At 40.2% G+C, this 24,891-nt stretch overlaps 1 protein-coding gene and 1 pseudogene across 3 annotated transcripts in view; one reads left to right on the top strand and one right to left on the bottom strand.

The window, feature by feature from the left end:
- The window catches only part of KDM1B (lysine demethylase 1B), a 50,469-nt gene that overhangs the window by 9,094 nt on the left and 16,484 nt on the right, over window positions 1-24,891 (top strand). For all 3 annotated transcript variants that reach the window (XM_024565383.3, XM_045199474.2, XM_045199473.2), the window contains 8 exons: window positions 104-220; window positions 12,109-12,147; window positions 15,686-15,890; window positions 17,672-17,856; window positions 20,154-20,330; window positions 20,676-20,750; window positions 22,963-23,100; window positions 24,009-24,180. In XM_024565383.3, coding sequence (XP_024421151.1) covers window positions 104-220; window positions 12,109-12,147; window positions 15,686-15,890; window positions 17,672-17,856; window positions 20,154-20,330; window positions 20,676-20,750; window positions 22,963-23,100; window positions 24,009-24,180 — 1,108 coding nt within the window. The remainder of the gene's footprint in view (window positions 1-103; window positions 221-12,108; window positions 12,148-15,685; window positions 15,891-17,671; window positions 17,857-20,153; window positions 20,331-20,675; window positions 20,751-22,962; window positions 23,101-24,008; window positions 24,181-24,891) is intronic.
- Window positions 21,451-21,548, bottom strand: LOC112309440 (U2 spliceosomal RNA; annotated as a pseudogene).

Raw genomic sequence — 24,891 nt, 5'->3', positions numbered from 1 at the left:
GTTCAAATCCTGTGGCAAAAATGGTGAAGTGATTGGCGGAAGAGAGAAATGCAGGCTCAAGAATAGCCAACTGATTGACCCTGACGTGTTACTTTCCATCTAGGTTCAGTGTACAAAACCTGAGTGTAGAAAATGGAGGCAACTTACCAAGGAAATCCAGCTTACTCCCCAGATAGCGAAGACCTATCGCTGTGGTATGAAACCAAATACTGCTGCTAAGGTATGATCTCTGTTGGTTCTCCTTTTGAATTAAAAGATAGGTTAATTTAGTTGTCAGTAAATAACAATGGTATGTATTTCTCATTTATTGAGTGGTAGTATTTTTAATAGATGGGAAATTGCATCTTTTTTTTAATTGAGGTACAATATATGCACAGATGTTAAATGCATTTCATTGAGTTTTGGAAAAAGACTACATTGTGTAACCAATATCCAATAAAGATACACATTTCTTTTTTTCTTAAATAATAATTTATTGATTGTGCTATTACAGTTGTCCCAATTTTTCCCCCTTAGTCCCTTCACCTAGCACCCCCCACTCGCTCAGAAAATCCCTATACCATTGTTCATGTCTGTGGGTCATGGATATATGTTCTTTGGCTACTCCATTTACTGTACTGTGATTTACGTCCCCATGGTTGTTCTGTAACTACCTGTTTGTACTTCTTAACCCCTCACCTCTTCACCCATTCCGCCACAACCCCCTCCCATCTGGCAACCATCTCTGAATGCTCTCCATATCTGTGATTCTGTCTCTGTTCTTGTTTGCTCGGTTTGTTTTTTAGATTCAATTGTTGAAAGATATGTATTGATTGCCATTTTATTGTTCATACTTTTGATTTTTTTATTAAATAATCCCTTTAACATTTCATATAATAATGATTTGGTGATGATGAATTCCTTTAGTTTTTTTCTTGCCTGGGAAGCTTTTTATATGCCCTTTGATTCTAAATGATAGCTTTGCTGGGTAGAGAAATCTTGGCTGTAGGTCCCTGCTTTTCATGACTTTGAATATTTCTTGCCCATGCCTTGAAGCCTGCAAATTTTCTTTTGAGAAATCAGCTGACAGTCTGATAGGGACTCCCCTGTAGATAACTAACCACTTTTCTGTTGCTGCTTTTAAGATTCTCTCTGTATCTTTCACCTTTGGCATTTTTATTATGATGTGTCTTGGAGTGGGCCTCTTTGTATCCCGTTTGGGATTCTCTGTGCTTCCTGGACTTGCATATCTGTTTCCTTCACCAAATTAGAAAAGTTATCTTTCATTATTTTTTCAAGTAGAGTGTCAATTTCTTGTTCTTTCCTCCTTCTGGCACTCCTATGATGCAAATATTGGAATGCTTCAAGTTGTCCCAAAGCTGCTTACACTGTCCTTGGTTTTTTTTTGATTCTTTTTTTTTTTTCTCCTCCTTGTTCTGATTGGTTGTTTCCTGCTTCCTTATGTTCCAAATCATTGATTTAATTCCTGGCTTAATCCATTCTACTGTTATTTCCCTGTAAATTGTCCTTCATTTTGATTAATGTATCCTTCATTTCTGATTGGATCTTTTTTTATGCTGTTGAGTTCCTCACTGAGTTCCGTGAGCATCCGTAAAGCAGTATTTTGAACTCTGCATCTGATAGATTGCTATCTCCATTTTATTTAGTTCTTTTCCTTCAGTTTTGAACTGTTCTTTCATTTGGGCCATGTTTCTTTGTCTCCTCATTTGGGCAGCCTCACTGTGTTTGTTTCTATGTATTAGGTAGAGCTGCTGTGACTCTCTGTCTTGGTACCCTAGCCTAATGTAGTAGGTTTCCTATAGGGTCCAGTGGCACAGCCTCCCCTATCACCCAAGCTGGGTACTCAAGGTGTGCCCTTCATGTGGGCTGAGTATACCCTCCTCTTGTGGTTGAGCCTTGATTGCTGTTAGTAGGTCAGTGGGAGGAATTTACCCAGGCCAGTCAGCTCTAAGGACTGGCAGTACCACTGACCTCCACCCTCTGTGGAGGATCAGCTCTGTGGAGGTAGGGTGGTGGTGCTCCAACATGGTCTGTAGCTGTCCAGTGGGTGCACTGGCTCTGGGGTTTCCCAGATGGTTCAGGCCAAGGTCAGCCCCCACCTGTGTTCTTCCCAGGGCCACCCTGCCTGAGCTATAAAGCAATCTGAGATAGCTGCTACTTGTGCTGAGTTTGGGATTCCCAGGCAAAGCCAAGCTATGAATCTAAGCTGGCTTTGGCTAGTACCTGGCCTGGGGCCACTTAGCTAGAGGTAGGGGGGATGGGAGCTTACTGAGGCTTGCTGTTGCTTGTTGATAGGATTTGGGATGTTGTGAAGCATGAGCCAAGACCAACCATTCATATGAAAAAATCCCTTTTAACAGTTTGATTGAGCCAGTGAGTTGGGTCATGAGTTGGGATAGAGTCTCAGGGGATCTCCAGGGTGTGGTAAACAGTGTTAGCCAGGTTGATGCAGTCTCAGATATGATACCCGTCTGCCAGCTCTGTGGCTCTGTGGATGGTAGGTTCAGAAAAGGGACAATGGCCTCTGCCTGCTTTCTGTCTTTCAGAAAGCTGTCCTCCAGCTCCCATCTTGATGTCAGATACTTCATTTCCTCCCTGTATGTCACTAGTGCCTTTCAAGCTGCTACCCTAGTGCTGGAGCTCAGACTGAATGAGTCTGAGTAAGTCCGTGTGTGGGTTCTTCCTGGGACTCCAGAAGTTTCTTCTACTGACTCAATTCCCGCTGGGTTTTGCAGCCAGAAGTTATGGGGACTTACTTTCCTGGCACTGGAACCCTGGGCTGAGGGGCTTGGTATGGGGCTGGGACTCCTCACTCCTAAGATATCCCTCCCAAATTTTTATCCACCACACATGGCTGTGGGACCAGCCTGTTCTGCATCTCCACCCCTCCTACCAGTCTGGATGGAGGTTGTTTCTTTAATTCCATAGTTGTCAGAGTTGCATTCGACTCAATTTCTGATGGTTCTGAGTAATGGCTGTTGTATATTTTAGTTGTAATTTTGATGTGGTTGTACGAGGAGGTGATCTGTGTTTACCTATGCCGCTGTCTTGACCCAAAGTCTCAATACACATTTCTACCACCCTAAAAATTCTAGTTATTTCCTGCCCTACCGCGTTCAGATTTCTGTGCCCTACACAGAGTTTTACTTGCTCTTGAACTTCATAAAAATGAAATCAGCCAACATATACTCTTTTGTGTTTAGTTTCTTTCACTGAGTATAATTGTTTTTGAGATTCATCCATGTTATTGCGTGGATCAGTAGTAGTGTTTGCTTTTTATTGCTGAGTAGTATTCCATTGTATGGATATATCATAATTTATTTAACCATTTTCCTTTTGAAGGGCTTTTGTTATATTTTAAATTTTATACTATCATGAATAAAACTGTAGTGAACATTCTGTGCAAGTTTTTTTGTGGATCTGTGGTTTCTTTTCTTGAGGGTACATGCATAGGATTGGAATAGCCAAGTCATGTGGTATATTTACATTTCATAAGCTGCCAAATGGTTTTGCAAAGTTGTAGCACATTGCAACATTTGGTCGTGGTACTCATTTTTTAAAAATTTTAGCTATTCTAGTGGGCGTGTACTGGTATGTCATTGTGGTTTTAATTTTCATTTCCCTGAAAACTAGTGATGTTGAACATTCTTTCGTATGCTCATTGGCCATTCCTACCTCGTTTGTGGAATAGTATCTGTACAAATCTTTTCTTAAAATTGGGTTTGTGTTGTAGGAGTTTCTATGTAATGTGGATATGAGATATGATCTTGAATATTTTCCCCAGTTTTTGTCTTACCCTTTCATTTTCTTAATATCTTTTGATGAGTTTTTAAGTTTGAAGCCTAGTTTATTAATTTTTTTATGCTTAGAACTTTTTGTACCTTTTCTGAGAAATCTTTGACTATTCAGTTTATACAGAGAGTCTCAAATGTTTTCTTTGAGGAGCTTTATAGTTTTAGCTTTTACATTGAGGTCACTAATCTGTTTCATCTTAATTTTTGGTTTGGATGTGAGGTATAGGCCAAGACTCCATTTTTTAAATATAAATATTTAGTTGTCCAGTACTATTTGTTGAAATAACTTCTTTCCCCATTATATTGTCTTGTCTCTGTTATCAAAAATCAGTTGACCATATATGTTGGTCTACTTCTGGACTCTGTTTCACCGATCTCTTTATTTATTCTTACCCTGATTTTCTGCTGGCTTGATTGTTGTGTCTTTATAATAAGTCTTAAAATCAGGCGGTGCAAATGCCTCTGTGTTTTTGTTTTTCAAGATCGTCTTGGCTATTCTAGGTCCTTTACACTACTATATAAAATAACAGCCTGTCAAAATCTAGAAAAAAGCCACTGGAGTTTTTTTTTTGGTAATGCATTGGATCTATAGATAATTTTAAGAAGAATTGATATCCTTACATTTTTGGGTCAGAAAACTATGGGTCAAATCTGGCCCCCGACCTGTTTTTGAAAATAATGTTTTATTGGTACACAGCCATGCTCATTTATTATGTATTAGCTATGGCTGCTTTCATGCTACAGTAGAGGAGTGGTTTTGACAGACCATACCATCCACAGAACTTCACATGTACTCTCTGGCTCTTTATAGAAAATGTTTCCCTGCGCCTGTTCTGATCCATGAGCGTGGTGTCTCTCTCCATCTTTTCAGGGTCTTTAATTTCTCCCAACAATATTTTCTAATTTTCACTGAGGATGTCTTTTGTTAAATATATTTTTAGGTATTTGGGTGTTTTCTGTGATTGTAAATAGAATTTATTTTTAACTTCATTTTCAGGTTATTTGTTGCAATGATACAGAAATCCAGTTCTTTGTATACGTTGATTTTATACCCAGAGGCTTTGTTAAATTATTAAACTTATTAAATTTCATAGATCTTTTTATACCTTTCTTTGGGTTTTCTATAGTTGTATCAGCTATGAATAAAGACTGTTTTCCTTTTTAAAAAAACTGGGTCTTTTTCCTCTTTCCTTCTCGTACCAGATTACATTGGTCAGGACCACCAGTACCGTGTTGAGTAGAAGTTGGAGAACAGACAGCTTGCTTTGCTCCTGATCATAGGAGGAATGTGTTTAGTATCTTTATCATCATGTATAGTGCTGGCTATAGTTTTTCACAGATGCCTTTTACCAGATTGAAGAAGTTCCTTTCAATTGCTAGCCTGCTGGGAACTTTTTATTATGAATAGATGTTGGATTTTGTCACATACTTCCCTTACATCTTTTTTGATGGTCATGTAGTTTTATTTCTTCTTTCATCGGTGAATGTGGCGATTCTGGAATGTTGAAATAACATCGCATTCCTGGAGTAAAGATACCATTTGTCCTTAATGTGTCATCCTTTGAATGAATTGTTGGATTCACTTTGCTAATACTTCCTTAAGGATTATTGCGTCTGTGTTCATGATGGATACTATCTGTCATTTTCTGGTCTTGTAGTGTTCTTAATTGGTTCCACTGTTTGAGTTTTGCTGGCTCAATAAAACAAATTCAGAAGTGTATCCTTCTCTATTTTGTTAAAGAGTGTGAGTAATGTTGATACTATTTCTTCTTCATGTTGGTGTAATTTACTGGTGAAGTCATCTGGGCCAGTTTTCTTTGGGAGAAGTTTTAAAATTACAAATTCAATTTCTTTAACAGATACGTGGCAGTTTAGTTGGTTTAGTCTACCACTTTTAGAGAGTTCTTTTTTTTCCTAAGAAATTTGCCTGTTTCACCTACATTGTCAAATTTGTTAACCTAAAGTTGTTTACACAGTTCTCTTATTCTTCTTTTAATGTCATCTCAGTGGTGATATCTTTGTTTTCATTTTTGATGTTGGTAATTTGGGAGTGAAGGATGGAAAGCACAGGACTAAGCTTGGGACCCTGGGATTAACACATTGTTCTGAAACCTCTCAGTTTAGCCCTTAATTGAAGCTTGAGGTCAATCTTGGGAGTAGAAAGCCTCCCTGAAAACAGTAGGAAGGGCTGACACTGAGGGGGTGGGCAATTAATTTTCCAGGTCCAGTGCACTGATGTGAATTGGAGTTTGTGTAATGAAGGTACATGAGCTTGTGTGGCAAAGGGGAAGCTAGCGGAAACAATGTCATGTTGTGCTGAACTTATCTAGCACCTGTGCCCCAGATTACTTTTCAAGTCAAAAGTAGACTCGGTGGCATTTCATTATAATATTTAAAGGAGAGTTCAGTCAAGAGCAGTTAGAAATAGCAGACTATTTTAATAGACACTAGCCTTTGGGCCATTTTCATTCAACCTATTTCAGTGAAATTTCTTTTTTGTTGTTGTTGTTACTTTATTTTTTATTTTAAAATTATATTGTACATGCTGTTACAGTTGTCCTGGTTTCTTGCCCTTTGCCCCCTCCTACCCAGCACCCTCCTTCTCCCTCAGGCGATCCCCGCACCATTGTCCATGTTCATGGGTCATGCGTATATGTTCTTTGGCTACCATATTCGCTTTGCCGTACTTTACATCCCCGTGGCTCTTCTGTTACAACTGACTTGTGCTTCTTATTTCCTGCACCCTTTTTGCCCATTCCCCGACCCCTCTCCCATCTGGCAAGCTTCAAAGCATTCTCTGTATCTGTGAATCTGTTTCTGTTTTTCTGTTGTGCTTTGTTCATTTATTTCGTTTTTTAGATTCAATTGTTTGTAGATACGCATTTATTGCCATTTTATTGTTCATATTTTTGATCTTCTTAAAGAAGACCCTAACATTTCATATAATACTGGTTTCGTGGTATGAACTCCTTTAGCATTTTGTCTGGGAAGCTCTTTATCTGTCCTTCAATTCTAAATGATAACTTTGCTGGGTAGGGTAATCTTAGCTGTAGTCCTCGCTTTTCATCACTTTGAATATTTCTTGACAATCCCTTCTAGTCAGCAAAGTTCCTTCTGAGAAATCAGCTGACAGTCTTATGGGACCTCCTTTGTAGGTAGGTAACTGCTTTTCTCTTGCTGCTTTTAAGATTCTCTTTGTCCTTGACCTTTGGCCTTTTAATTATGATGCGCCTTGGTGTGGGCTCTTTGGGTTCATCTTGTTTGTGATTCTCTGTGCTTCCTAGACTTGCATGTCTGTTTCTTTCACCAAGTTAGGGAAGTTTGCTGTCATCATTTTTTTCAAACAGGTTCCCAGTTTCTCCCTCTCTCTCTTCTTCCAGCACCCCCATGATGCGAATGTTGGCACGCTTGAAGTGGTCCCAGAGGCTCCTTCCACTGTCCTCACATTTTTGGATTCTTTTTACTTCTTGCTGCTCTGATTGAGTGTTTTTTCCTTCTTTATATTGCAAATTGATGATTTGATTCTCGGCTTCATCCACTCTACTGTTGGTTCCCTGTAAATTGTTCTTTATTTCAATTAGTGTACCCTTCATTTCTGACTCGGGTTTTTTTTATGATAAATTCCTTGAGCAGCCTTATGACCAGTGTTTTGAACTCCACATCTAGTAGATCACTTGTCTCCATTTTGTTTAGCTCTTTTTCTGGAGTTTTGTTCTCTTCTTTCATTCGGCACATGTTTCTTTGTCTCCTCATTTTGACAGGCTTGCTGTGTTTGTTTCTATGTATTATGTAGAGCTGATGTATCTCCCAGGCTTGGTAGAGTGGCCTAATGTAGTGGGTGTTGTAGGGTCTGGTGGTTACAACCTATCCTAACATCCAAGCTGGGTACTCGAGGTGCATGTACCATGTGGGTTGTGTACACCTTTTTCTGTAGTTGAGCCTTGATTGCTATTGGCATGTCACGGGGAGGCATTTACTCAGGTAGATCAGCCGCAAGGACTGGCTGTGACCACTGATCACAAACCTACAGCCACTGTGGAATATCATCTGTGCAAGGAGCCCATTCCATAGAGCAGGACTTACTTCAGCAGCGCTCTGGTGTCCGCTGAGTCCAGGCCCTTGAATACATGTGCCTTGTGGAGGTGGTTAGGTGGTGGTACTCCAATGTAGTCTGAAACTGTCCACTGATGTGCTGGCCCTGAAGTCTCCCAGGAGGTGCAGGCCAAGGTCAGCCATCACCTGTGTTCTGTCCAGGACCACCCAGCATAAGCTACAAAGTGATTTGCAGATGGCTGCTACTTGTGCTGGGCTTGGAGATAGCCAGATGAGGCCAAGCTGTGAACCAAGGTCAGCTGCTGCTAGTGCCAGTCCTAAGTGTATTTATTTGGCAAGGGATGTGGGGCTCACTGAGGCCAGATGCTGTTTGTTTGAGAGAACTGAGGAAAATTTGAAGCATGAGCCAAGACAAGCCATTCTCATTGAAAAGCCCCTGGAAACAGCTTTGGTGGGCCCAAAAGTTGCATGGGGCAGGGCCTCAGGGAATCACCAGTGTGGGGCAAACAATGGGAGCCAGGCTGATGGAGTATCAGTTTTGGCACCTGCCAGTGGCTCTGTAGGGGGATGACTCAGAAATGGAACAATGGCCTCTGCCAGCACTTCTGTCTGGGAGAAAGTGGCTCCCCAGCTCTTACCCTGATGCCAGACACTTCACTTCCTCTCCATATGTCTCTAATGCTTGTCAAGCTGCTGCCCTTGCGCTGGAGCTCAGAAGGAGTGAGTCTGAGAAAGTCTGTGTGTGGGCGCAGACTTTAAGAAGAACTGCCTGGGACTCCAGACGTAATGTCTTCCACAGCCTTAATCCCCCTGGTTTTTACAACACTGGAACCCTAGCGGGAGTCATATGTGAGGCTGGGACCACTCCGTTCCCGAGATACCCCTCCCAGTTTTTATCTGCCACACATTGGCATGTGGCCTGCCCATTCTGTGTCTCCATCCTTCCTACCAGTATTGATTTGATTTCTTCTTTAATTTCGGAATTGTAGGACTTCCATTCAGCTCGATTTCTGGCATTCCTGAATGATCTTTTTTCTATAGTTTAATTGTAATTTTAATGTGATGTGCAAGGAGTGAGTACCGTGTTTACCTCACTGCCATCTTGACCAGAAGTCTGTGTGAAGTTTCTAAACAGCTGTTCTAAATAAATAAAATATATTTTGGGTGATTTGCTTACTGCTGTATATTACTAAATACTAGGTATGATTTTACATTAAATTTATATTAAAATCATTTGATACTGTGCTTTGACCAGCTTTAGTTTAACTGTATTTGGAATTATACATAATCCCTCTTCTCTTTTACCTGCTAAGAATGGAATGTGCAGCTTTGAATTCATCTCTGCCAGTTGTTCAAATTATCCATGTCCCTTTTTTTGTTGTTTTTTTATTTGATTTTTCTTGGGTGGTAATTGTCCATTTCAATTTTTTCAGTGTAAGTAGTTTTTGAAATGTTGTCTAAGGTTTTATTTAGAATGAGTTTATTTTTAGACAAATGACATGTTCATTACTGAAAAATTCAGGCAATATAGAAAAGAACAAAGATGTTAACAAAAAAATATTCATGTGCTCATCCCCATGAAATAACCATCATTAAATGAGATTTATTCAAGAATATTTCTGCATGTATTTCAAGGAGAAGACCTGACTGATAACTTCATATTAAGAATTAGTACTATGCAGGCTGGCTTTGTATAAAATGATTGAGTTAAATACAACAATATTTAAAACCAGAAAAAGAAGCCAAAGCGAAATAAGAAATTGTTGAACATTGGATAATTATTTCTTCATCATCAGTAATAGTAGTTTCTAAAAGCTCCCTAAAAGGACATGGAAATAGGAGATGAGAATGGTATGAGGTTGGAATCCCTTTTTTTTTTTTCCAGTCGCATGTTTTAATTTTAGATATTAATTGACACCCTGCTATGAAAGTGGACAAAGTAAATGATGTCACACTTTATCCCACGTCCCCTTTTCCTCTCTCCCAATTTTTGTTAGTGTTTTGTTGTTTTGTTTTTGAGTTTAGCGTACTTGTTGGAGTAAATGTCTCATTTATTTCCTATAACCACAGTTCCTTCCTTGCTCACTCTTGCTTCTGTTCTTACATGGGTGTACTGCTCCCCACAATTTCTCTTACCACAGTTTCTTCTATCCCAAGTTCTTTCATATTTTGATTCACCATGTGGTTGAATGTATTTTAACATCAAGAACATTTTTCCAGGTGGACTGAGAAGTATCAGATTCCTTAAGCTTTTGAAAACTTAATTGCCTTTTTCTCCTTCCAGCCATATTAAAATTGAAGTCTTCACGGTCTTCTTAAATTCCAGCTTCTAAGTAGCGTGTCACATGTTTTGTACCTCTTCGCCCACCCCCCAAAATCCTTCTTTGATACGCCACTGTTCCCGTCTGTTACTGTCGATAATCTGAGGTTTTGAAATATTTATTTAAGTGGTGTTTATTGATTCAGAGTCCCTGTGGTTTCTAGCTCGGTATTCTGTTAAGGACAAAGTCTGGAAGGGTTTATTTGTGTAACAACATTAAAAAGAATGGTGGTGTACTAGCATACTATTTTGGAGCTTGCTTTTGTCATTTAATCTATCTTAAAGGACCTTTCTTCTATCTTAAAGGTCCTTTAAAGATCTCTCCTTTTAAAGACTGTATAATAAACAGTCTACTGAATGGACGTATTATGATGAATTTAGTTTGATTGAGAGCATTTAGGTGACTTTTCAATGATTGCCATTAGGGACAGTGCTGCAATTAATAGCTTTATATTTTTTGCCATTTTTCAGTATATTTGTGGGATCAGTTTCTAGCAATAAAATTTTTATGTCAAAGAGAACATACCATTGTTTTAGTATGAAATAAATCTTAGGCACAAAAGAGGATTTATAATTTGTGTGTAAGGAATAGAGAGTTAAAGCAAACGTTTGTGTATCCAGCACTCAGATTTAAAAACAAAGCACTACCAATGCCTCTACCATTCCCTGTGTGCCCCTGTGCTTACCTTCCTCCCCGACCCCTGCAAGGACAAACAGAACTCCAAGTTTTGTATTTATTATTCCTCTGCTTTTTGTTAGTTAATACATATTTACAATACCCTAAACACCATGTAAAGTTTTGCATATTTTTATACTGGTTATAAATTATGTTATATTGCTTATATTCTTCTACAACTTGCTCTTCTCACTCAAGGTGAGGTTTTTCACATGTGTCCAGGTTGATGCCTGGAGCTCTGAGCCATTAATTTCCCCTGCTGCATAGTGTTACATTGTGTGAATGTACCACTCTGTATCTCTTTTCCTGTTCATGCTCATGATGGTTGTTTTGGATTTTGGGCTGTTGCACACAGTGCTTCTGTGCACATGTGCAAGCGTTTCTCTGGAGTATATTCCAAGGGCCAGATTTGCCAGGCTATATGGTACACCAGTCTTCAGTTTATTTAGGTAACTTTTTTATTGAGATGTATAAACAGAAGATGCACAATCAAAATGCATAGCCCAGTGGATTTTCACAAAGTCCCCATTTAGCTAGCTTCCAGTAAAGAAATGCAACACCTACCAGCCCCTCAGAATCCCCCAGCAACCCCTTTTACTCGCAGCCTCCATCCCTTGCTCCCTCACTTACTTTTCTGACTTACAACACTAAAGATGTATTGCTTGCTTTTGAATTTTATGTGAATGGAATCATACAGCATGTTTTCTTTTGGGTGTAACTGCTTTCTGGCATCATTATGCCTGTAAGGTGCATGCATGTTGTAGCGTGTGGTTGTAGTTGGTTGTTCTCACTGCCGTATAGTGGCCACTGTTTGACTGTGATGCAGTATTTATCCATTCTATGCTCGATTTACTTCTGGGTTGTATTTAGCTTTTTCCTATTGCAAAGAATCCTCCTTTGAACATTTTCTACTTCTGTTGATGGACATGTACAAGGGCCTTTCTCAAAAATATAACAAAGGTTAGAATTTGCTGGGCATATGGTGTATACATCTTCAGTTAAACAAGATAATGCCAAATTTTCAGTCATTTAAAAGTTTCATGTTTTGTCTATTTGCTCTCCAGAATTGCTTCCCCTTTACATTTCCACTGGACGCCCTTGTGAGAGTACCTGTCCTTCCCACACCTTCACTCATACAATGTCTTACACACGTTTTTCTCTCTGCCAGCCTAATAAATGAAAAGAGGTATCTTCTTGAAGGTAAATTGGTACTGAAGATAATATTTTATAAGTAAAGCTAATTAATACTTGGTTTCCCTTTGCAGCCTGAGACCCCAGATCAGTGTTCCCTCCCAGAAGATCTAGTGAGTATTTCTGCATGTTGTAGATTGGAGTTCACTGCACCTGCAATGTTAAGTGTTACACATAAATGACACAAACAGTTTTCGTGAGTTTCTCTCTCTTTGGTTGCTGATCAGAGGCTTTTTACTTTAACATGATAAGGATATGAAAATGCCAGCAATAGTGGTATTGTAGGTGATCCTCCCCAACTTTAAAAAGAAAAGTAAAGTTATATTGCTTTACATTAAAAGGAAATAAAAAGGAAGAAACTCCTACCTTGCTTTACTGTAGGGATCAGGCTTGTTAAATGTTTTTCATGGGTGACTTTATGACCGTGTCTCTGCTTGGATCCTTCCAAAAAAAAAAGAACAGGAGGCGCATAATTTGATGATCTTGGCCCAGATTCAACTATGAGAGTGTTCTTGTGTGTTCTGACCTCAGTGTCACTCTTTGTCCTGTCCCTACCATGGAAGGAACAGCAGTGTCTCCAGCTGGCAAAGCTTCGGCATGTTTCATTATCTTACAGACCTTTGCTGCCGGAGCCGGCAAAGTCCAGGGGTCTAGAACCACATCCAATGGCTGTTTCAGAAAATGACTTTTTAAAACTCGAGTTTCTAAAATTCTGAGATTCTGAGTTATTTTGCATTTCAGTAATTCAAGGTTGTTAAACTGCAGTTTTTCCAGTTGTCTGAAACTCAGGGACTGGGGTTGACTTTTAGGCAAGGAGAGAATTGACATCTAGCAAATCTATGTTAAAAGCACTCTGTTATATAAAAGAGGTGTGTGAGACACACATGTATACTTTTTAATCATTAGTTGTACTCTAAAACATTTCATGGTAAACTAGTAGCCCACATAATACCTGGATTAGGGTAGACAGGATGAGATTATAGAAAATAAGGAAAAAATAACTTGAATACAATTACAGAACCTTATGAATATGTCCGCTAACATTTAGACCATTTTGCAGGCAGGAGAATTTGAACTTAGGACAGAGGCCATATTCTTGGGGATATATGAAGTTTTAAAAGTTTGGAGGAGTCCCTGAATGTTCATCTGCCAGTTAGTTATTTTTGCATTTCGTTAAGGAAGGGTCAGGAGCAGGTTTATAGTCGTATCACCTGCCCACCCTTTTTCTGTTCCTATGGATTCTAGGGTCACTTTTAAAGCAATTTCTAAATTTTGAGTGATTGTTAGTTTCCTAGGGCTGCCAAATCACCACGCACTGGGTGGCTCCAAGCAACAGAAGTTTATTGTCTCATCATTCCAGAGGCTCTATGTCCGAAATCAAGGAGTTAGCAGGGACGTCCTCCCACTGAAGGCTCTAGGGGAGGGTCCGTCCTTCTTCTTCCAGCTTCTGGTATTACCAGCAATTATTTTGGGTTTTTATTCCAAATAATTTTTTTAAAATATTTTATTTATTTTTAGAGATAGGGGAAACGAGGGAGAGAGAGAGAAAGAGAGGGAGAGAAACATTGACGTGCAAGAGAAACATCAATTGGCTGCCTCTTGCCCACCCCCAACCAGGAACCTGGCTCACAACCCGGACATGGGCCCTGACCAGGAATCAAACCAGCGATGTTCAGTTTGCAGGACAATACCCAACCCACGGAGCCACACCAGTCAGGGCTGTTGCAATTCTTGGCATTCCTTGGCTTATAGACGCATCACCCCAGTCTCTGCCTCTGTCATCACATGACCCTCTCCCTATGTGTCACCCCTGTCTCTCTGTCTTTCCTCCTCTTACAAGGATAATGGTCTATTGAATTTAGGGCTCACTCTACTCCAGTATGACAAGATTTCCAGAAAAGGTCGCCTTCTGAGGTTCCGGGGGATACTATTTAACCAAGTATAGTGGGTGTTTGTTAAACCGATAGACTGACTACATCAAGTACAGTTTCTTTCTTGGTATGTGTATGCAAGGTGAGAGTGGAATTTTTGATGGCAAAAGGGCAAAATTATAGCCAGGTATTCAGGAACGGCGAGCATGTTGAGAGAACAAACTTGGAATAGCAAGATCAAATGCTGGTTTATTAGTCACTGTTTAAGTTTCTCGTGGTCCAGAGCAGAGGCTGGTTGGAGCACCCTCAAGCGGACTTCTACAGGAAGGAAAGACTAGTGGGAGGCAGTAGGAAGGCAGGGGCTCTTTCCTGGGTCCTGATTCAGTTAACCAACACAGCTGCAGACCCAGGAAGCAGAAGAGAATGGAAGAGTTTGGGTTCATGTTTTTTAAGGCACCTACATTCTGCCCTCTCTATGGTCTATTTGGAGTGTCAGGGTCTGAACACTCAGTTTGCTCTCTGCTTGGACCTGAGCTCAGGGGGGGGTTAGGACTAGTCCTGGTGTGTCGTGGAAGGGACTGAAGCTTCCCTTCTTTTTGGTACAGCACAAGCTGTCAAGGGTAGCCAAACCTAAAACAAGCCTTGAGAACAAATTGCACACTGAAGTGCCTCAGGGGCAAGGCACATAATGAATGTGGAAAGCAGCTGGGAATGATTTATAGGGAGCTTTGGTTCTTGTATTAAACTGAAAATTGTTTGTCTCGGAATTGGACTCTGAAATTTGAAGGGCAAACAGAATATCTCCAAACTAGATCCAGGTGTGTCCAACCTTTTGGTGTCTCTGAGCCACATGGTAAATATGTTGTAACATGTAATCACAAAAAAAAATTTCATAACGTTTTAAGTAAATGTTTTGTGTTGGGCTGCATTCATAGCCATCCTGGCCCGCATGCGGGCCCCTGCTTGATGGCAGGTGGCATTTACTGGGAGCCTAGAGAACAAACACCAGAGGGGCCCTGAGCTCAAGGTTCTTCTGCATCAGATTCTTAGAAATCTCAGAGCATACATTCAAGATCACTTTTAGAAAAGGCTTTCTAACATAGGATTTGTGGAGTGTTGCTTTAGAAGCTGACCAAATTTTAGTTTTTTATTGCACGAGTTAGCATCATGGGGATGCTTTGATTCAGTGATTCCATATGTTAAATCTACTCTGGAATATCACATATTTTAAGACTGAAAAGAGCTTTTCTTCAGTTCTTTTTGCATCTATTTTGATGGTTGTAGTGCACTTTTCCCTCTGAACATTTTTCAATAGCCTCGGGCAAAAAGCAGTAATGCTTGCCTACTGCTTAGGAGAATTTTTTTTCTACCCCGTTTTGCACATTCAATTATCTTTAGATTCCAAGTAAAAAGGAAGGTTAGGAGATGGATGATAAATACTGAAAAGAAAGAAAAACGTCATGTCACACTTAAACCTAGGCTTGCAATGTAGCCAGTGGATGCTGCTTTAAGGTTGACCTGGAGTTGGTAGGCTTGCTAAGGAGGGGGCGGGAGAGAGGAGGAAGCTGTTGCTGTGTATTTGAAATAACTCTGCCTTGGAAACTTGCTCTCTAGGTATTGCCAGCAACTCTGGTATACAGGATTGTTGAGTGGGAGAAGGCAGAGAGAGTGGAAGGGTTAAGGATAAATACCAAGAAAAGAATCATCTGAGCTTGGCTAAATCTGCATGTACATTTCTTGTCTGCCATTGTCCCTCTCAGTCTTGCTCTGCCCATTTCAGAGAGTGTCGGAAGTTTCCAACCATTGGTGGTACTCCATGCTCATTCTACCTCCTTTGCTGAAAGACAGCGTGGCAGCACCCCTGCTCTCTGCCTACTACCCCGACTGCGTTGGCATGAGCCCCTCCTGCACCAGCACAAACCGCGCAGCCAGCGAAGCCAGCCCGGGGAAGCTGGAGCACCCCAAGGCAGTCCCCTCTGTGCTGGGTGAGAGCTGGTCCTAGCACTCCCCGCTTTCCCCTCCCCCTCAGTCCCTGGAAATGTGTGGGTGAGGAGAATGGAAAAGACTTTTTTAATGTGTGCACCATATGGTATAAAGCACCTCATTATATCACGAATTTGGTGATACTGTGGATGTCATACCATTTGTGTATATTGTGCAGTTAATGTTTCCCTCAGCAAATGGAAAGCCTGTAACATTTGTCCAGGAACTGTGTCTACAGAGTTTAATGGGTATTTATTTGAAAGCTGGATAAGTTGACAATAATGCAACCTCTTAACATACCGGAAGAGTGTGTGACTATATGAGCAGCCCTTTTATTTTCTCTGAGTCTTTCTCTTCTAATTATGTCATTGAGAATCTCAGCAAAATTATCCACTCTTGAAAAAATTTAAAACTTTAGGGCAAGGCGGGCATGATGTTGATCTTATCTTTAAAATTCCACACCAGAATTCTTTGTGTACTAGATCTTCTGTCTGAACAATAACAAACTTCACTTTTTAAATGTTATTTTTCAAATACACACTTTATTTTTGGTAGTGGCCCTATCTTAAGGTTTATAACTCATAACACGGGCCCTCTAAAAATCGAGCTGTGGTAGAAATCAAAGCAGAGGTGAAAAGTCCCAGTGTTAGTTTAAGACACTCAAATTAGTGGGTTTGTACATTTATGTAAGATAGTTTGGCAGTGTGAATCAAAATCTTAAAGTTAATACCTGTTGTCCCTATGAATTTATCCTAACTAAATTAACAAAGTAAATTATAAAAGGAAGTCCAAAGATTTATGCGCTAAGAAATTTGTGTGGCATTGCTTATAATACTGAATAATTGGATGAAGTTTAAGTGCCCAGCATTAGTAGAATGATTGCCGTATTTTTCGGACTATAAGACTCACTTTATCCCCCCCAAATTCGGGAGGAAAGTGGGGTGTGTCTTATAGTCCAAATGTAGCTTACCTGGCTTGCTGGGGGTGGGGCGGGGTGGGAGGACGGTGGTGGAGCAGGGTTTTTTCCCATATTTTCCTCCTCTAAAACCTAGGTGCATCTTATGGTCCGGTGCATCGTATAGTCTGAAAAATACAGTAAATGATAAAATAGTATGTGTCCACTGAAGTCCTATTTAATGGCATAGAAAAATGTTCTTGATGTCATAAATTTTAAAAACCAGGTTAGAAAATAGCAATTTTCTGGCTTTGTAAAAACAGGTATCTATTATATTGACATTTCTATTCAAAGAAACAGCACTGATAGCCTGTGAGCCACACCCAGCAAGAATTAGCAGGAGTTAGTGACTGCTGTTTACTTCTGTGAACCTGTTCACTCTGTAATCAGACAAATCCCAGTAATAGTTACTTTTAAAATATATTTCCATGGGGAGTCGGTGTTCAGTCGGTACAGAGTTTGAGTGCTTGGGTTGTAAAATTTCTGGAGATCTGTTACACAAAAATATGAATATACTTAAAACGCTACTGAATTATATACTTAATTAAACAAGGTTAAAATGGTAAATTTTATGGTATGTGTCTTGTTTTACCACAATTACAACTTAAAAAAAATTGTCCATACCATGGAAATTGGTGAAGAAAGAATGGGAAACTACTTGTTTAATTTGCACATGTGTGTATGTTATCTAAGTGAATGGAGGAAGCAGAGATATAGTGGGACAGGCTGGAGCTTGTCTTGGCTATCCTTGCTGATTGATCTTACTCTTTAATTTGCCCAAATTTGGAAGTGACAGCTGGAGGGTTTGCGTCTTTGTGCTTCTGTCAGTTCCAGGCATGAACCGGTACTTCCAGCCTTTCTACCAGCCCAACGAGTGCGGCAAAGCCCTGTGCGTGCGGCCGGACGTGATGGAGCTGGATGAGCTCTATGAGTTCCCAGAGTATTCTCGAGACCCCACCATGTACCTGGCCTTGAGGAACCTCATCCTGGCCCTGTGGTACACTAACTGCAAAGTAAGTGGGGGCATGTCAGCTATCAGCTCACAGACAGACACTTCCCTTGAAAGATAGGAGCTGCTTTACCTGTGGAGGGAACCTTTCGGCCAGGCTTTCTGCCCCTCAGCAGTGTTGACATTTTGGGGGATAGTCTTTGTGTGAGGGGCTGTCCTGTGCATTGTAGTGTGTTTGGCCGCATCCTTGGCCTCTAGCCCCTGGATGTCAGGGCACCCCCAGTTGTGACAACCAAAAGTGATTCCAGTTATTGCCCAATGGGGGCAATGTCTGTCCTTCCAGAGAACCACCACTTTGGGCCATGTGTCATCAGAATTCTTGACTCTTCAGTGAGTGACTGTAAGGTGCAAAGTTGGGTTCAACCAGTTCCAGTTGACCCGGGAGAAAAAAGTGAAACACTAAGGACTGATTAAACCCATTGAGGGCAGAATTCTTATCCCCCGTGTTGTCCTCCAACAGTCTGCTCTGTGTTGGGCCTGAAGAAACGTGAGGGGCCTTGTACATACAGTACCAGCCTTTAAAGGGGTGAAGATAAATGTGGACGTGGGGGTGGGAATACAGGAGGTTTATTTTTTAAACAGTCTTTCCTGATCCTAGTATTTTTCTGATTTGTTAATTTCTTCTGCGATTACCAAGTGACTGCTCAGTGCAGAACATTTTGCAAGGCCACCAAGAAAGATTTTCTGGTTCCATCCTGGTATTTCACTGGATTAGACTCCAGTATGAGGTGCCCTGATTAAGTGATGGCTGGTAGTGCCATTTACACAAATTACACCCCAGGTGAGTAGGCTGGGCAAGGTAGAATTATCTGTCTCCTCCCCAGCGGGACTGAGGTAGGTGCTCACTAAACATTTGCTGAACCGAACAAAAGTGTGATAGTTCAGGATAGTTTTCAGAAATAGCCTTGGATTTCTTCTTCTTCACATTTTTTTAATTTGCCTTTGAACTTTAACTTATTTATGGAAAAAACCCTGACTTGTCAGTCTGGATCCATTTTAATTTTTAGAAAGAAAGTAGGTATTGTGTCTCTTTAATACTTTAGTGGTAAAACACAAATGTTTTCTATAGAAGAATCAAAGACTTTGAAATGATTTTGAAATGGTTTTTTAAATTTTGTAAACACAAACACATTTTATCTTCTGAAGCAAGGAAGGTCAATATTGTGTTGTTTTTTGAATGCTTTGAGGGTATAGTCATCTTCCTGGGTTTGTTCAGGTTCTGGTGGGGCTGAGGTTTGGTGTCAAGTAAAGAAGAGGCCAAGGGTAAGGAGCCCTCACCCCCACCTCCAGTGCCTGTTCTAACTTCACCCCAGGCCAAGGCCGCCATTACTCGGGAATCTTTGAGATGGACCATGACCTTGCCAAAGCTGGGTCAAGCAGAGAAAGGCGGTGTTGTCTTTCCCCCGACCCCAGGTTCCTCAGTGGTCTTCTCTCCTCTTATCAGTGATAAGAATCCAGTGTTTTCCTGCTGCTAGTACACAGAATAGCCTGGGCTTCTACAATGGGCTGTGTTGTGTGGTTTATTGAGCCAGGATTATATTTGTGATGCAGTCTGCCCCCATGCTTCCTATAGCAGTCATTCTCAGTGAGGGGGAGTGTGTATGGTTAAGATACAAATTGCTGTATCTGCCTGTGTCCCTTCACCAAAAGCTTCCCTTTGATCTTGTTATAGCTTAGCGATAAATGATGGATTTGAATGACCCTGAGAGTTTCTTTTTATTGTGATAAAATACAATATAAAATTTACCATTTTATTCTAAAATGTATAATTCAGTGGTATTCAGTACATATACAATGCTGTTTAACCATCACCACTGTCTAGGTCCAAAAATTTTTTATTACCCCAAGAGGAAACCCCACAGTTCTTAAGCGATGACTCCCTATTCCTCCCTTTCCCGAGCAGCCACAGATCTACTTTCTGTCTCTATAGATTTGCCTATTCTGGACATTTCATGTAAATGGAATCATCCAATATGTGGCCTTCTGTAACGAGCTTCTTCACTTAGGATAAAGTTTCCAAGGTTCATGCTTGTTGAAACATATGGGTCAGTACTTCATTGCTTTTTACGGCTGAATAAAATATGGATAGACCACATTTGTTTATCTGTTCAGCCATCGATGAACATTTCTTTGGCTATTTGAACATTTTGTTTGAACATCTGCTTTCAGTTCCTTGGGTATGTATGTACCTAGTAGTGGAATTGCTGGGTCATATGGTAATTCTGTGTTTAACTTTTAGAGGAACCAAGAGTTGCTTTTGGTTTATTTGCCTTAACAGTTTGGTTTTATTTCCAAACACAGGAAGCTCTTACTCCTCATAAATGTATTCCTCACATCATTGTCCGGGGTCTCGTGCGCATTCGATGTGTTCAAGAAGTGGAGAGGATACTTTACTTCATGACGAGAAAAGGTCTCATCAACACAGGCGTTCTCAGCGTCGGCCCCGACCAGCACCTTCTTCCTAAAGATTACCACAGTGTAGGTGACTAGCTCTAGCAATAGCACTGCCATCGGTCATGATGAAGACTAGTACATTGTTGTTAATGCTATCAGAAGTCACATTATCATGAATAAGTTATAATGCAAGACTTTTTAGACTATGTGTTTCTCTGGAGAAGATACTATCAGGCATTGTTTCCCTGGACTGTAGAAGAGAGGAAGGGATTATGTAAGAAAAGTTCTACAGTATACTTTAGGAAAATAACTTTCTGCTACGGACATCAAAGAAGTGTAGATGAACCAACACTGCTTGGTTTTAGTACCTTCCAGAACAACTAAACTAGCACATTGTTTTCATTGCTTTTTTTTTTTTTTTTTTTTAAGAAATCTGTCATCATTGTCGGGGCCGGTCCAGCAGGATTAGCAGCTGCTAGGCAACTGCATAACTTTGGAATTAAGGTAAGATTTTTGGGTCATGGAGGCAGAAACAGATGGTTAACTGCTCCTCAGGTTCTAATTTTCTAAGACTTAGAATTCATTTCATGATTTTAGCAAAGAATGCTGAATACATGATGGTATCTTTGTATCTTTACAATCCTAGAAAAGATACAAAAATTGAAACTGGTTTAATAAAAGAAAGAGGAATACAGAAATTCCCACAGCTTTGGAGAGTTTGACACTCAAAGAGCAACTCAGACGAGATTTGAAGTTGGTGTCAGCAGAAATTCCTGACAGAGTGTTGTCGACATAACAGAGGGACGCTGAAGGAAATCCATTATTTCTGCAGTAGTTTGAGACAACAGATAGCAACCTAGAAATTTGCTTTCTTTTATAAAAGTGTCTGAAGTGCCCAGTTACATTTTCTTATGCAAAATAAAGGAACTTTTTGAATCTTACTTTGAGAAACAAAAATCTTTGGTTTTGGAGGCAAGATTGAACTAGTTAATCCATGGTTGGGACAGAATCACATGACTTTTAAAGTACTGTACATATTTGAGGTTGCCTGCTTTTCCAAGGTGGGATATTCTTTCTTTTTATCTGGTATGTTGCCTTATTCCAGTTGTTCAAAATTAGCCAAAATAGAGACTATTACCAAAAAACCGTTTGCGCAGTTCAGTATCTCTAATTTCTGCTACACTCATTCAAATTCATCATCCCCTTGATTTCTGTGACTTTCTAAATCTGACATATTTCTCCTTTTTAAACGGATAAGAACAGATACTACACTTGATCTTAGCCAAAAGGCCAAGAAGCGATATATTTCTCCTTTTTAAAAAGTTGTTTTGCAAGGACTTTGGTTTTCACTTAAACCAAATGTGAAAATTAATTTGGTAAAATTGAATCAGTCTCTTTGTTGTTTTCTGCCTGGCTCAAAGAAAACAATAACTTCTTTTTCACAATATGTTCTCTGCTGGAGGAGTTTCGGGGAAGAAGAAAAGTTTGCGATAGCTGTGCCTGCAAGAGGTTTTCTCTTGATTGAACGGAGAACCTAAGTCTTGAGTTACATGATGTTGCTGACACAGCAGAAGAATCTGAGTTGGGCTTAGAGGAAGTGTGTTTGCATTTGTAAATATTTTCTTAGTGGTATTAAGCTTTGAGGTGTTTTAATTGGTTGGTTATTTATTTCAGTTTTAGATACTAGAGCCAAGGCTTCTTGTTTGTTTTGTACTTGTGAAACCCACAGATTATGTTACAGGGGAGGTTGTTACTATCCAGAGTCTAATGTTGAGCCTTCCTCTCACACTAGATGGAAACCAGAAACAGATGGTTCTGTGTTCATCTGAAGCCAGAGGTGGAGGGTGGGCAGGGCAGAACCACCAGTTACAGCCTTTCTAGTGGGAGAAAATGAGGAATGTAGGTCTGAGAAAGGACAATATTCAGAGGACCTCTATTACTCTCCCCTTTGTTTTGCCAGGAGATGAGGGAGACCCCACAGAGACCACCCATCCCTCTCAGGATTAGGAAGTGAGTCACCTGAGAGATGGGTAACTCAGGGATCTTTCTCGAGCAATTTGAAGACCCAGAGACAAAACGGCTGGCCTTGCACTGAATAGGACTCACATTTTCAGTTACTGCGGTCCCAGAAAGTGTGGAGTAGCGCTTTGAGTCGCAGGGGCGTCCACGTGAGAGCAGCTTCTCGTGCCCCTGGAATGAAAACTGTGAAGGAGTTCAAATGGCCTGCATGGGGGACCGATCTGCTTAGGTCGTGATGCCCATGTGGCGACAGGATCTTTCTTTTTAAGTGAGGGTCATATCTTGGGGAAGTTAGGGCGTATGTGCAGTGTTAAAGGAATTGTGCTACATACATAGATATTGGATAGAGCAAAACCTCCTCTTTTACCTAGTTTTTAATAGCGCTTTTTAATAATGGAATACTGTTTAGCAGAAGCCTTCCCAGTGCATTTCATGTGCTAGTTCATCAAATTTTACCATTATAGCATTTGAGAGGGAACAGTTTGAGGATTTCACCAGCAGACTATGCACTTTCTCCTTGTTAGAATCAGGGTTTAACAGCCATTTCAGCGTTCTTTTCAAAGTTGTTCCTCTAGTAATATAATAAGAAACAGCACCCAACGATGGAGCTTATTTAACTATATTGTACATTTACAGTAGTGCAATTTGATATGACTATTCTATCTTATTTAGCTTCCCCGATTGTCTGTCTTTTTAGGTGACTGTGCTGGAAGCCAAAGATAGAATCGGAGGCCGAGTGTGGGATGATAAATCCTTTACGGGCGTCACCGTGGGGAGAGGAGCCCAGATCGTCAATGGCTGCATCAACAACCCAGTGGCGCTCATGTGTGAACAAGTGGGTTCCTGTCTTTAAGATGTGTATTGTAGACAAAGGAAAGAAAAAATTCTTAGTTTGCTTCTGTGTAGTATTAATGTGCTCCTAAATAATAATTAACAATTCCAGAATGATTTCTTGCCTCCTCTTCTCTGAAAAGTATATAAAGACAATTATAGTTCTTCTTTTCTAAGAAGGTGGTACTAGAGGACTTAAAAAACTTTTTTCTTTTTCTAAGCTATTTCATTATATTTGTGTGTTATTTGCAGGCCACTGGATTAGCTCATAGTTTTAGGGTTGCCAGATTAAGTAAATAATAATACAGGATGCCCAGATAAGTAACAAGTAATTTTTTTTTAGTTTAAGCATGTCCCAGATGTTACACAGGATAGTTTGCATGCAATGTTTGGTACATACTTACACTAAAAAAAAGTTTGTCGCTGTTTATCTGAGAGTCAGATAACTGGGCATCCTGTCTTTTATTGGGCAGCCCTGCGTAGGTTCTCTGAAGACCTGGTAGGCCCTAGGTGTTTCCTGACATCTTTGTTGACAGTGAGTTCAGTGTAACTTCTGTGAGTGTGTGTGTGTGTTTGTGTGCTCGTGCACGTGAGAGTCGGAGGAGGAAGGCAGTGCACAGCACAGCACCGCACCTGCAGCGTTAGCAAATACTGGCTGAGACCTCGGCTGAGGGTGCCTGGCGCAGAAGCTGTGCTGTCACCCTCGCGTCCTCGTAAAATAAGGCCTTGCAGATTTCATGCTATTTTTTCACTGCCTTCCTTTGCTGCCATTTTCTATTAAGAATATTTAGCTTCATTTTTGAGAGGTACTAGACCATTTTCTCCATGAGAGCTCTGTTTAATTTCATCTTAGAACCTGTACATATTTTTTCCAGGGAAAATTTTCACCTTCTTATTCTTATTATTTTGAAGCTTGGCATCAGCATGCATAAATTTGGAGAAAGATGTGACTTAATTCAGGAAGGTGGAAGAATTACTGACCCCACTATTGACAAGCGCATGGATTTTCATTTTAATGCTCTCTTGGATGTTGTCTCTGAGTGGAGGAAGGATAAGACTCAGCTCCAAGATGTTCCTTTAGGAGGTACGGGGAGAACGATGTTCTGATTGTTCCGTCCGAGTCTCATTCTAACCTAAGCCTGGTCAGCAGTAGCATCATTCATCCGTGAGGCTGGTGTATGCAAGAAGAATAGTCCTTCAGAGCATTTGTTTTGGACTGATGAGTTCTCCAGACCATTCTGCAGAGGGGGCAGAACTTCCACAGCGACCTTTAGATGCCTGTGTGTGCACACTCACACAAATCTTTACACAGCAGCAGGTGTTTCGAAAACTATGTGAATGTTTAATTTTCTGTTTCCCAGGGGAGCTTCCTTTTAACTGAAATATGACAAACCCTATGTGAATAAATAGGAACCACATAATTTCTTTTCTAGATAAGAGTTTCTATATGCCAGGATTTCTTTTCTTTTCCTTTTTTGGAGCAGTAGGTTAAGATTTTTCCAGTATGTTTTGTTTAAGAATGCAAGAATTTATATTATAATGTAATAATTTTACTTCAGATTCTTTAGGCTTTGGTTCTAAATGGACAATATTAACCACAGCCCTTTAGAAAACTTGGCTGTGTATCGTGACTCATTTTCATGATGGTGCCAGCTGAGATTTTACTATAGTGCTTTTTAAACTGATACTCATTTAACCTACAATTCTATGATCTGAATGTATTTACTTACTTGTAGTTATTGGAAGCATGTCAGAGTTTCTTGAAGTACGAAGATTTGAACTCAGTTTTCAAGAT

Source organism: Desmodus rotundus, chromosome 3 (genome assembly GCF_022682495.2).
Source record: "Desmodus rotundus isolate HL8 chromosome 3, HLdesRot8A.1, whole genome shotgun sequence".
Lineage (NCBI taxonomy): Eukaryota > Metazoa > Chordata > Mammalia > Chiroptera > Phyllostomidae > Desmodus > Desmodus rotundus.
Note: the sequence above shows the minus strand (reverse complement) of the source record. Positions and strands in the feature narration are given on the sequence as shown.